The sequence below is a fragment of the Electrona antarctica genome (assembly GCF_951216825.1).
Source record: "Electrona antarctica genome assembly, chromosome: 16".
NCBI lineage: Eukaryota > Metazoa > Chordata > Actinopteri > Myctophiformes > Myctophidae > Electrona > Electrona antarctica.
The window spans coordinates 34,165,970-34,180,244 of NC_136797.1; the positions used below are offsets into that span (position 1 = coordinate 34,165,970).

At 44.3% G+C, this 14,275-nt stretch overlaps 1 protein-coding gene across 2 annotated transcripts in view; it reads left to right on the top strand.

The window, feature by feature from the left end:
- unc5cb (unc-5 netrin receptor Cb) overlaps positions 1-14,275 on the top strand; it is a 194,898-nt gene that overhangs the window by 137,033 nt on the left and 43,590 nt on the right. For both annotated transcript variants that reach the window (XM_079524910.1, XM_079524909.1), the window contains 3 exons: positions 8,146-8,326; positions 11,132-11,299; positions 11,607-11,771. In XM_079524910.1, the coding sequence (XP_079381036.1) occupies positions 8,146-8,326; positions 11,132-11,299; positions 11,607-11,771 (514 nt within the window). The remainder of the gene's footprint in view (positions 1-8,145; positions 8,327-11,131; positions 11,300-11,606; positions 11,772-14,275) is intronic.

Sequence of the window (14,275 nt, forward strand, 5' to 3'; positions counted from 1 at the left end):
TAGGTGGTCAAAGGTGAAGGTTCACTGTGACCTCACAAAGCATGTATGTTATTAAAGTCTTTCTAAGTCTTTAAATCACTACATCTGCTATGAATCTGGAAAGACATGGATGTAAACTGAAACTGTAGGTATTTCTAGTTGTCTCTGTCACAAGCGTCACATTGTCCATCTTCTTATTCTGTCTGTCGTCCTCCCTCTTTCATGTGCCTCTCTGTCATTCATTTGTCTCCTTGTTTGACAGAACTTTATGACAGCTGACATGTGGCAATTTCCCTGTTAATGACAAGAATGTGCCAATTACCCTCCCTGAATGTTCCACTGCCAAACAGACACTAATGAGCAGTGTTTGTTGAGTTGTGCGGGTGTGGGTATGTGTGAGGGGTCTGGGTCTTTGTGTGTATGTGTATGTGAGTGTGCATGTCAGTGGATACAATATCTGCTGTTGAGGCATAAAGGCTAATCGCACAACCCTCTCGACTTCAAAAACAGCAACAACAATATGTATTCTCAAATGAACAAGGGGGGTCTAATAACGGCATGGCTTCACTGAGGATCTCTGACTTCATTTGGAAAAGTTTCAGCCCAATCCGAGCTCCATTAACTTTGAGCATAAAATTCATGTTCTAAAAAGTTCAATATGTGAAAAATATTAGTTACTTCCTTGGCCTGCTGGCAATGGGGAATTTGGCCATAATTGGTCCAGCAATTTGCTAAATTAGACTGGGACAGACATACAGTACATACAGACAGACAGACACGTAGACCCTCTTCTATAAAGCTTGGCTTCTCCACTACGTTAAGACTCTTGTGCAAGTAAAGACATCACAGAGCAGCAGATATTTTCTGCCCATGTCCCTCCCATTTTCCATTCCCTTGATTGGCTTCCGGTTGCTTCCCACACCGTACAAAACACTGATGGGAGCCTACAAGGCAACCAAAAGCATGGCACCCCATCCAACCCTTCAACCCTTCCCACTCACTTAGCTAACGCAGGAATGCTGGTTGTCACTTCTCTAAAACACGTCCTAGACTCATCTCCCTCATGGCTCCCAAACTGTGGAATAAACTCCCCATTGCAGTCAGAACTGCAGACTTTGTATGCCTTCTTCTCACCTTTTGTCTATAGATGGTAGTTTACTGTGCAGATATATCTTGGTCAATATTGTTCTCAGGTTTTAGTTACTTAGGTTTGTGTTTTTATTGACCACATATGTTAAAAATGTTATTTAGATACTATAGTATTTAGAAGGATTGTAGGTGTGAACAATGTTCTTTCTGCACTTTACATTTAATTTGACTATTTACCTTATTTGTTGACTAGAGTTCATTCTTACTCTCACACTTTTAAGTAGCTCTGGCTATAAGAGCATGATGTGCTAAATTCCTGAACTGTAATAATTTATAAATTATAGTAAGTGTGTGAATGGATATTCATGGTCATACGAGTGCCCGTGTAATGGGAGCTTATATGACTGACATGGCGACAGCATGGTCTTCATCGTGAGGGATGTTCCCGACATACACTGGGCCGTTGTTTTCTTTCATCTCAAAGACATCAGACTCCATCTCCTCCTGAGTCTCCACCTTCGATTCAAGGCTGGCAGTCATTGCAGCCTTGTCTGAGCGTGCTGATCGCTGCGCCTTTGTCTCGTCCACTTTGAAAGGCCACTCACCACATAGCTTTATGGGCCCGGTGCTGAGGATGTTCTGTACGGGTGAAGTGGAGGGAGTGGGGTCAACGGAGGAGGCGTTGGAGGACAGACCCATCAACGTTGGGTCTGTGATGGGGGTGAGGACATGAGTGGGCCTCACCTCTGTGGGCTCCTCAGCTGGCTGGCTCTCCAGAAGTATGTCTGCGGGCTCCAAAACCTTCTGAGCTTCCACCTCTGGTTCAAAACTGGCAGTCATTGTGGTCTTGTCCAAGCCTGGCAAGTGTATCTTCATCTCCTCCACGTTGAGGTGCACGTCATCCCGTAAATTTATGGGCCTGTTGCCGAGGATGCTCTGTACAGGGCCCGAGTCATTAAAGGCCACAAAGCCAAAGTTAGGGAGCTTCCCACCCCTCTTGATACTGAGCTTCAGGACTGTCCCGTACTGCTCAAAGTACTCCTTGAGCTCGGCCTCGTCCACATCGTGAGGGATCTTTCCGACAAACAGTTGGTGGGCATCGGGATACCGGACTCCCCGCACCTGTGTCTCCCTCGTCTTCATCTCCTCCACATTGAGGTGCACCTCTTCACGTAACATTATGGGCTTCTCGCTGAGGATTCTCTGTACAGGTGCCGAGTCATTAAACGCCACAAAGCCAAAGTTAGGGAGCTTCCCACCCCTCTTGATACTGAGCTTCAGGACTGTCCCGTACTGCTCAAAGAACTCCTTGAGCTCGGCCTCGTCCACATCGTGAGGGAGCTTTCCGACAAACAGTTGGTGGGCGTCAGGGTACTTCACTCCCCACACCTGTGCCTCCCCCTTCTTGCCTTCCCGCACTGGCCTGGGGCCCTTATGTACAGCTGGCGGGCCTCCTGGCGGTCTCTGTGCTGTTGCCTTCACTGCCGCGCTGACAATCGTTGCGGCCTTGTATGGGCGCGTGAAGCGCGTCTTCATCTCTTCCACGTTGAGACGCCAGTAACCATGGAGCTTTATGGGCCTGTTGCTGAGGATGCTCTGTACGGGTCCCGAGTCGTTGAATGCCACGAAGCCAAAGTTACGGGCCTTCCCGCCACTCTTGATACTGAGCTTCAGGACTGTCCCGTACTGCTCAAAGACCTCCTTCAGCTGTGTCTTCTGCACATCGTGAGGGATGTTTCCCACAAACAGTTGGTGGGCGTCTGGGTACCTGACTCCCTGCACCTGTGTCTCCCCCTTCTTGCCTTGCAGAGGGAGATGCTTTCTGGTGACTGTCTCAAATGACACAGGGCTGTTTTCCTCCGGAGTAGAAGCTCTTGTCTTCTCCATCATCATCATCACTATAAAAAATCCAAAAACTATTATAGTATTTGAAGGGATCTTTCTAAATCAGGACAAGAGGTCTGTTCTATTATCATCTATTATCATCTATTATATTCTCTTCTCTTCTATAGTGGCTGTGACCTGCCTTTTAAATGCTAAATTCAACAACATCATAACATCATTTCTACGTCATAAAGGGCAAGTTGTGACTTGCACAACCTATCTACATCCATCAATCTCAACCAACAAACACCAATATACTGTACAGCTGTTATGTTGTCCATAGCGAGGGTAAACGATAGGGGCCAGTTTCGAATTGCAGAACGTCTGAAAGCAATGCGATTTATCTAAATTGAACACTACAAATCCATATTTTTAACAAGACAAGGTCTAATAAAAGTTTGGCTTCCATGTGGATCTCAGACTTCATGGCAATCTGTGTGATGTATGACTCCATATTTGGGCAAGGTTTCAGGTCGATCCGACAAGTTGTGTGTGTGTGTGTGTGTGTGTGTGTGTGTGTGTGTGTGTGTGTGTGTGTGTGTGTGTGTGTGTGTGTGTGTGTGTGTGTGTGTGTGTGTGTGTGTGTGTGTGTGTGTGTGTGTGTGTGTGTGTGTGTGTGTGTGTGTGGTAGTGGTGTGTGGTAGTGAAATCTGGTGCTGATCGATCCAGCGGTTTGTGAGATTAGCCCCAGACACACTAACTGAAAGACCCTTTACTAGATTGCTCGCCTCCTACAGGGCCCTGCCGTAAAACTGTAATTTTAATGTTAATGTCAATAGCTTTAACAGTGATCGATTTGGTTTGGTTTTCATTTTTAGTGTTTATAAGAAGAATTTTAATATATTCTTTTTACGTACACAGTGGAGTACTGTAGATGACTTCTTAGCTTTTACAGTATCGGTGCTTTTATGAGTTGGTGTTAAATATGTCTACAGAATAAACAGCCTGGTGGTTCAGTCTTCCACATGCAAAACCATGCACGCACGCACGCACCCACCCACGCACGCACGCACACACGCAAGCAAGCACGCACGCACCACACACCACACACACACTTTCCCTCTTTCTTCATCTGACATGAGGTTCCATCACTCATCTTCCCCTTCGTTCCTCTCTCACTCACCCTTCCAACTAAAGCTCTTTTGTTCCATTTCTAATGAGCTCTTGAATTGAGAGGCAGCCTTTCTGGTGCAAAATTGATATAACGGCCTCTTTGTGTCACCTGTCAATCCCCATTACCAGGACAGAGTTCACTTCCTGTAGCCCTGTGGTTCGCTGAGGTGTGACTCTGGAAACAAAACACCCACTTTGTCCATAAATTCCATACTTTCTTTCACGTTCTTCTTGGCAGATGGTAATGGCAATCTTCTAGACATTGTCAAGTCTTTGTTTCAGACAAATTATATGGGAGCTTTCCAGACTTCCTTGTCTTTACTGACACACGGCAAAATCCTGAGTGTGCATTTAAATTTAAAATGTAGTCTATACGGTATGTGTCCGTCTGTGATGTCTGTCTGTGATGTCTGTCTGTCTGTGCCTCAGTCTGTCTGTCTGTCTGTCTGTCTGTCTGTCTGTCTGTCTGTCTGTCTGTCTGTCTGTCTGTCTGTCTGTCTGTCTGTCTGTCTGTCTGTCTGTCCATATCGGTCCATCCATCCACAAAATTGTTCAGAAAACCATATATTTTTAAGACGAAGCAATACTGCCTCATCAAAGTTGGTATTGTGACTTTATATATTGTCAGATACTTGCATGATAGGGGGAGATGGGGTGGAGTTATCTGCTTTAGCAGACAGTTTGAGGGTCCAATGGAGTTAGCTGGTTTTGTCAGAAGCACCTTTTAATACTTTTCATTGGTTCAATATTTCTTTAGAGCGGTGCCTCTGCTCCATTACGCAGCTATGTGTGTATGTATGTATGTCTGAACACTGACAGCTGCAACACCTCGCCAATACCGCGACACACACACACACACACACACACACACACACACACACACACACACACACACACACACACACACACACACACACACACACAAAACCTCAAATATTTAGTTTCTGCCGGACAGCAACAATACTACATACTATTTTAAACGATAAAAGCAACACTGAAACTTGAAAATCCACTCTGGAAGCTAACTGAATCTAAACAGAATTGAACGGAAAATTACTCATGCATGCATGCACACACACGTGCACGCACACACAATTGGCCTTTTCCATTAAATTAATTGATGGAGATACGTTTTAGTGTGTGTTGGAAGATGTAATCAATTTAGCCTCTCGCCCTGTGGATCTGTGGCTTCATAGGTAATCCTTATTGATTTATGCTGGTAGAATTTGATAATTACCAAGGGCATCATTGCAGTCATTATGCTGATTACATTTGTGGGATGAATTTAATGTGCATCAGATTGATGCATGGGTGGGAGCCCTTCACCCCTATTGGTATGCATATGGAATAACACCAGGAACTAGCTGGGTGACATGGGTTCATCACTTGTATAACCTCTGGATGAAAGCATAGGCTATTTGTAGCTAAAGAGGCTACAGGTCCTATGCTTGTCATCTTTCATGATTGTTACATTTGTGTCTCATACTGTAGCCTTTTCAACAGATTCCAAAAATATGAAGTAATCATAAGAATTATTGGTACACACATAATATACGTACACTTATGGTACTGTTTAAAATTCCCTTATACATAACATATATTGTACCTGGACCAGCTATGCAATTTCTCTATCAACAATTCTACAGATCTTAACCAGATACGGGCAGTATTTGTAAATAGTCTTATGGCTGTGTTTGCCGTATTTATTTAACACAGCAATGACAATGTCGAAGAAAGTCAATTGTGTTATTATTTAAAATAAAAAATGATCTCTGACGTGAAGGCCACCCATTTCATATTCTGAGATTTATTCCTAGATATATTCTAACCAGCTCTGTTTTTTAATACCTCTAAGATTTAGTTTCCTGTTGGGGTCCATAATCCAGTTGTCACTGACTCATTATTCAAGAGCTTTCTTCATTAATCAAGTCACTAATAAAATGTAATCTTCATGACTGTGAAAACACGCGTTTTTCTTTTGAGCAGATGATGAAGGGAATTGTTTGCTGTGTAGCAGTATCATGTTGAGAAATGAAGATGATATCTAAAAGGAATCTGTGAGTGATAGAGACGGAATGCTTGTGTGTGTGTGTGTGTGTGTGTGTGTGTGTGTGTGTGTGTGTGTGTGTGTGTGTGTGTGTGTGTGTGTGTGTGTGTGTGTGTGTGTGTGTGTGTGTGTGTGTGTGTGTGTGTGTGTGTGTGTGTGTGTGTGCGCGTGTGCTCATCTCCTATGCATTAAGACTCGCATCAAGCAGGTCTTTATTGCAATATGTATGTGCGATGGAAAGGCTTCATTTCAGAAAGATTCAGAGAGAAGTGCTAAGGAGGGGGAGGGGGGTCCTATACTCCCTGGACATGTGCGATTGATTTAGCTGATAAATGTTTATGGAGGCTCATAAGCTCCAGGTCGGTATAAGGAGCATATATCAAGTACAGTCTATCCATTACGGCTTACTGATATTGTCTTTGTTTTGAGCCTCTCTTATAGATGAAATTATCGCAAGAACTGGGTGTCATTATATTGAGTTGTTCGGGGATGTTTAAGCATGAGATAATTGTACATGGAAATATTTACTTCCCAGCCTGTCAACAGCAGAGCAAGGATCTAAACGAATAAAGACATAACACCTTTGATATCTGTTTATGTATCTAACTACATTTATCTACATAAAAAACATATTTTTAAATACAGGATTTTTCTATGTACACACTACAGATACTGATTCTAATGAGGCCTGCACCTCAAGACGTGTGGCAAATCGCAATCTATCAGAAGATCCAACCTGACGCTAGTTTTATAACGATGGCCAACACAGGGCTCATCTCTGTACCTGTATGTTGTACCTGAAATCTGAATTCAGTTGTGGGTTCTGCCGCGTACATATTTTGTCTTGGCGCAGGGCTGTTGCTTCACTTCTTTAAGGTGAAGATGGTCTCTCATGATGAGAGAGATCCTTTACAATGGCCAGCAAAACATCCTGCTTATCTTCCCCAGCTCTGCTCCCCGATGTTTATCTGACATCAGGCCCTGCTCCTCAAGAGATAGCACAATGCACAGGAAGTTCAACTGTTTAGCTTTAGCTCTGTGCTGCTCTGACTGTGTTGTGTTTCTTCACTGCCAAGGGTGTTTCTCAAGGGGAAACCAGAGATGAAAACACCTCGATGCAAAGTATCTGAAGGGTTTTAAAAGAGTTTGAAGCATGTGGAACTCTATTTGTTTGAGACGCCCAACCTTTTCATTCCCACAGGTGAAAAAAGGTTCTTGGTGATTTACAGCTAAATAAAGGCTCTTAACGGCCCCCGTACTGCCAGGAGTTTAATATCAGAATCATTTAGAGAAATACAACTCAGAAGAAAATGTCAGAGTGCTTTGCAAACTGGAGAATTTCCTTTCTCCACTTTCTGACAAGGCTGCTATTAAAGTGTTACTTTGTTCTAGGAGGGACATAAAAAGAACATGATAGCTATTGACTTTTTATAGCGGGAGCTTGGAGACATAAACAGTTGTGTTGTAGTCCTGGCGCAGATTGATATTGGGGTGTAAAAATAAATATATGATTTAACCACTTCCAACCTACAGTAGCATGGCTATTTACTAGGGCATGTTATTTTAGGTGAATTGTTTTAAAGACGATCAAAGATTTTCCAAAATCTTCTACATTTATCACATTAGCTGCCAAATACTTTTTCTGCCAAATTCTCAAAAATAGCGGATCTACAATGTCACAATTTTGATTGATTGAATACTTTATTAACAGTTAAAAAAGCACAGTTAAATACAATTGCCCCACGATGCGTGTTGTGAGCTTGTAGTCTATTTACACTATTCGTGGTATGACAAAGTAGCCTACGGTGAATATATAAGGCTTACGTGACTATGCTGTGATTTATGTTGCACGAAAACTGACATAACATGTCTGTTTGTTTGATTGACGATCGTATTGACAAAAATGCATATACATGGCTGTGGCTGTCACAGTATGTTGTCTGCGGTTTGTCTTTGGAGATCTGGTTAGTTCTTTCACTGACTCGCTGATCTCAAGTATGTTGTCTTTTCTCTCTCTCTCTCTACAACCGTAGGTGGAGTGGCTGAAGAATGAAGAGATCATTGATCCAGCAGAGGACAGAAACTTCTACATCACCATTGACCACAACCTTATCATCAAACAGGCTCGTCTCTCCGACACCGCCAACTACACCTGTGTGGCCAAGAATATTGTTGCCAAGAGACGCAGCACCACAGCCACAGTTATCGTTTACGGTAAAACACTCAGAAAACACCTATGTGTTCAGAAAACACCTAATCCCTCGAGACACACGTATTGGCTCTAACAATATTCAAACGCTTCATTCTGAATACTTCTGTACTTCGGAAGCTCTGAAAATGAGTAGAAAATAAAGCTGATAACCCGCCTCCCCCCTAACTTCCATTCTGCCTGTGCAGTTACATAAATATAAGTCCTACTGAAAAACCCAAATGGAAGTCTAGCTATAGCTAGCTGCTTAGCAGAAAAATCTTTAAAAATATACAGTATTTTAAAGATTTTAAAATAATATTTTCGTGCACACCATGTCCTGATGGGTTCACGGTCTGAACAGCAGATGACAGCTTCCTGTTTTCAACTTTTACAGGGCAGACTTTCTATAGCATTCGAAGAGTGTGGAAAGTCTCTGTCTTGAGAGACTAGAAAACACCCCACTCGCTGTCAGTGAAATCCAGTGTTCAAATCCCTCACACTCCAGAGCTCCGATTTAACGCATCCCCCACAGTAACGTATGGATCTTGTACATTTATTTTTATTTGCTTTGGTGTGAAGCCCAGTCACATGCAGGAGGGAACAGTCAAGTCAATTCCAGTTGAGAGGAGAGATGTTGGAATCCGTTGAGGTATCAGCTCGACTCAAAACAAATCGGACTGCATAGAAAAATCCCCACATCTCTCCCACTGTGTGTAACATGTTCCCATTTTGTTCCTGCCTGAAGGTGTGCAAACTATATTCATTTTCTTTTTCTGCTAAAGAGCAAGTAAGGTGCTGATGTGGCTCAGCTTCAAGCGGTACTTAACCCATTCAAGCCTGACGTCGAAATTAAAAAAAAATAGTTTTCTAAATCATGACAATTTTCGGAAAGATTTGAGGCACATTTTAACGATTTTTCAAAAATAGCAGACCTACAAGTTCATAGCGCGCCACTCGGTGGCGCGCTATGAGCTTGTAGATCTGCTATTTTTCAATAGCTAAATTATAACATAATGTTTAAAACGCTAACGCTAACGTGACATGGATGCGTTCCAGGTCTCAATGGCTTAAAGAGAACCCTGCTGTGATTTCACGCAGGCTCACCAACCTTCAGCTCTCATTGTTATTGCACAGCACCGGTGTGAAGGTACACTTCAACACTTACTGGAGGCTAGTGGGAAGACATGAAAGAGGAAACAAGAGGAGGCTTTGTTTACCTTCTTTTTATTATATGTGACAAAGTTTTCATACTACATTAGGTGGGATTGGATTTGTAACTTAAAGTTGGTCCTATACTCAAACACTTTCCCGGCGGAAATGCATGTCGTCCATCCTGCAACTATGCAATTGTTCGTGCAAACACACACACTTCTGCATGTACGCACACACATGTATGCACACACACACACCCACAAACACACTCACATTTTTGACGTTGCGGTTTCGACTCCCGATTGTGTCACTCCTCTCTCTCCCATTTCCTGTCAGTCTACTGTACACTATCAAATAAAGGCAGAAAAGGCTTCCCCAAAAAAGAAACAAAAAAACAGTACATTGGATAAAATGACTGAATATCCTTAGCGCACATGCACAAATGCAGCCAACGTAGGTGGAGGCTTGCATGAATCGATACTGTCGCAGAGGTCTCAAATCCATCTTCTCCATGACGTCCCTGTCTCTTTTTCGAAGCAGCTTCCCTAAATCGCTCTCCCTCCCTCCAGTTCCGCAATTGTGGATTAGAAGGATTAGGAAGGGGGCATGGTATTGTTAGAGCCCCTTTTGTTTATTTAGTATCTATTTTAGTTGGTGTAGAATAGATTGAAATGTGAGGACAGCATGTGTGGTTGGATGGGGGGTTAGTATGCGGATGGGGGGGGGGGGGGGTAGTACCACAGACTGTATCAGACAGAGAAGGACTCTAGGGGTTTTTAGGGACTGAGGTCTCTGTCCCTGCTAGGCTTTTCCTCTCACTAATGCAGTCTACGAGGACTGAGTATCGGAAAACAGCTTTGATGTCAGCTCATCCTTGAGAGAATGAACCACTAGCCACTTTCTCTGCCTAGGCTGTGTCACGCCTCCCTCCCGTAATCTGTGATATTGCGGTAGACTGTAAAATGGTGATGCGCACGCATACACGCGTGTTTACACACACACACACACATGCGTGCGTGCACGCCTGAGATGCCCGAAGGATAATGCTAGCCTGTGACACATAGTGAGGAAGAGAGAGGCTGCCTTCAGCACACTGCTTCCCAACCAAACTCCCAACAAGAAGAATGCAAACAGAACAGGCGTGCAGACTGGGGCAAAAAGAGATGGAGAGGGAGAGAGAGCTATATGATCTCTGGAGGATAGAAAGTAGACAGTCTGTTTTTTTTTTTTTTTGGTCTTTCCTTGGAGTCCCGTGCTTTGGACTTCTTCCGCAAGCATGTCAGATTTGAAATTCAGAGCCTCCAAGGGCCTCCAGTTCTACCATCTCGAAATGCCACAGACTTGTTCTCAGCCACAAACCCTGGTGTCCCTCTGCCTCGGGCTTAGACGCTGACAGAGATGGAGGAGGGGAGGAAGACAGGGAAGAAAGGCATTATGATGGACTCACTGAATGGACAATTCAGCAGTGTGAACAACATCTACTGTCACGGCGGCATCGCTAACCGATGGCTAGAACTTCCAGGGGTCAAATGCACAAACACTCATATGTTTCCAGTTAGCACTACATACAGTACAGACTACCGTGAATGATTATTTGGTGAACTGTGTTCGGAGCATGAATTCTGGGCTAGAATAATATGGGCCTCATTCTAATTCTTACTGTACATCTGTTCCAGTGAACGGTGGCTGGTCGACATGGACAGAGTGGTCTGTGTGCAACAGCCGCTGCGGCCGCGGCTCTCAAAAACGCACACGCAGCTGCACCAACCCAGCACCCCTCAACGGAGGAGCCATCTGCGATGGCCAAGGCATCCAGAAGCTGGCGTGCAACCCTCTCTGTCCAGGTACCGCAGAATTTCGCAACACACACACACACACACACACAGTCACACACACGCTTATTAGTGGATTAGCAAGAGTTTAGGGTGCGGTGCAGGGAAACAAAATACACAAACATATGATCATGGCTACGACTCTGTGTCTGCAAATTCAGCATTTTGTTTTCACCCTTCTATCCCCACCCTTATCTGTCTCTCCATTACCCCTCTCTCTGGTGTTCATACATCCATACACCGGCTCGTGTACACCCGCACCTCCCCATCTGCCGACTCCCTCACCCCACCCTCACCCCATCCCGTCCGTGTGCGGTAGTTGATGGCCTATGGACAGAGTGGAGTAAGTGGTCTACATGTGGGACAGAGTGCACCCATTGGAGGAGGCGAGAATGCGGCGCCCCAACACCCAAAAACGGGGGGAAGGACTGTGAGGGCATGGTTCTCCAGTCCAAGAACTGCACCGATGGGCTGTGCATGCAGAGTGAGTATCCAGCTACAACCCTCCGCTACTTCCCCCCCACCCCTGAGATATTTGACCATTTGAACCCTAGAGTCTCTATTCTGGCACATTTCATGATAGGAGAACATTCAGCGCAAATAGCAGATCTATAAACTCACAACGCAACTCACTGTGAGCTTGTAAATTAGCTGTTTTCAGCAAAGACATTTTGTGTAAAGGGGAAAACATACAGTAGGGCAGGGGTTCTCAACGTTTTTGGCCGGGGACCCCCGGAAATGCTTTGGCAATGTCTCGGGACCCCCGCCCCCTCCCGACCCCCAATATAAATTGACTGCTACAATAACCTTAAACCATTTTGGGCGGGAACCCCTTTTGGTGTTTTAAGCATTGTTATAATTTAGCTATTGAAAAATAGCAGATCTACAAGCTCATAGCGCGCCACCGAGTGGCGCGCTACGAGCTTGTAGGTCTGCTATTTTTGAAAAATCGTGAAAATAAAATTAAAAAAAAAACCCCTTTTTTCTTTTTTTTTAAATAATTTGGGGACCCCCTAAAATAATTTGGCGACCCCCCCGAGGGGTCGCGACCCACGGGTTGAGAACCCCTGCAGTAGGGGACCAGTATAGAACCCTGGGGGACACATGGTCAGTGACGTATATAGGGTTTAACCTGGCCATGAGTGTCGGTCTTTACCACCATCTTGTTTTTGGGGTTCCATAATAGGTCTACTCCCGTCTCACTCATTCTGTTTCACCACATTCATACATAAACAATAAGACATGCTCAAATCTCTCTCTCTCTCTCTGTCTTTCTCTCAGTTTTCCATGCTGGGTTTCTGACTTTATTTTCCGCACATGCATAATTAATATCATAATATACGAACGCTGCCGGACCCAAGAGTGACGCAAACGCAGGAGCTGATCGATGTGCATGTGGCAGCCATGGTGTAAATATAGTCGTAAGCTTAAAAAAAAGAAAGGACCTTGGCCACATATAATAAGTAATTATCCTTGCGACAGGCGAGGCATTCAGGAGCTATATTTAAAATAATGATAAGTGATTATAATGTACTTACATAGGGGCTCATAATTACCAAGAGTGATTGCTACCCTGATTTGAACAGCATAGAATTCCATAGGTCCGATGGCATGGAAAAATGAGCCCGCAAAGTGGCACCACCACCATGCTGTGTTTCCTGAGCTGGCAGCCATGCTGTATTATGTAGACAAGCAAGCGAGGATTGGACCTCAGCCTTCCTTTGCTTGTTAAAAAAGATCTCTAAACTATTAGAAAGTGGTGCGACGGCTTCCACAGTTGCACTTGCTTGTAGTACATTCATTGCAAGTACTCTGTTGACTTTATTGTTGTGCTGCTAACTACCCCCCACCTACCCACCAAAAAGGTCCAGTGTGTGGTGTGGCTGGATATTTCCCGCAGGCGGACAATTGTTTGCTGTCTCCTGTTCTTCCACAAAAGTGAGAAAACACACACAGCTCTGGCTGAGCCAACACTCCCACAGCCTCTTCCTATATTCACAGAGATTGGAACATGCTGCAGTTACACTGATGACTGGGCTATGTGTGCATATGTGTGTTGCCGGTGCGTGGGCAGTGTGTGCGTGCCAGCGTGTGTGTGCGTGTGTACGTGTGCGTGCTTGCATGTGTGTGTGTTCAAAACAACAAGAAGAATGTGAACAGAAGAGAGAGAGAGTTTATCTATTTGTGCTTATTGCAATAGCTGGCTTCTTCTGTTGAAACATTGTTTGACCCCATTCTCTGCCAACAAACAGGAGAAAGGAGGGGGGGGGGGGGGGAGGAGGAGAGAGGAGAGAGGAGAGAGAGAGAGAGAGAGAGAGAGAGAGAGAGAGAGAGAGAGAGAGAGAGAGAGAGAGAGAGAGAGAGAGAGAGAGAGAGAGAGAGAGAGAGAGAGAGAGAGAGAGAGAGAGAGAGAGAGAGAGAGAGAGAGAGAGAGAGAGAGAGAGAGAGAGAGAGAGAGAGAGAGAGAGAGACTGGTGATGAGTTAAAAGTGGTGTCTTATTTAATGAATTTTCTCTCTCTAATATAGCCTTGAAGGGTGTGAAGTTGTGAACTGTGAAGGCCCACACACTGTCACAGACGCCTCCATCATCTCTGTAACCTGCTGCAGATGGTGGCTGTGACACTAATATCACACAGACCCACTCGCTAGATGACATGAATCTGATGCAGATGGCCGTTAATGTGTGCAACTGATCTGCACCGAGGGCCTCTAAACATAGCTACCTGCAGTTTGGTATTGATGCGAGATGCCATTGGCTTCTGGTGACATGGAAATGGTTGTTTACAGTACAAGACCTTGGGAAAGTGTAACTGTATGCCTCTGTCCTTAGCATAAACATATTAATTAAGCTGCAGATTCCTAGTTTGATGTATGTACGTATTTGCTGATGTTATATGTATGTGGTTTATAGGGGTTTGCAACGGTTAATCAAAAATAATTGATTTAATCTATCATAATCAAAAATAATAATAGTTGCAGTCCTAATG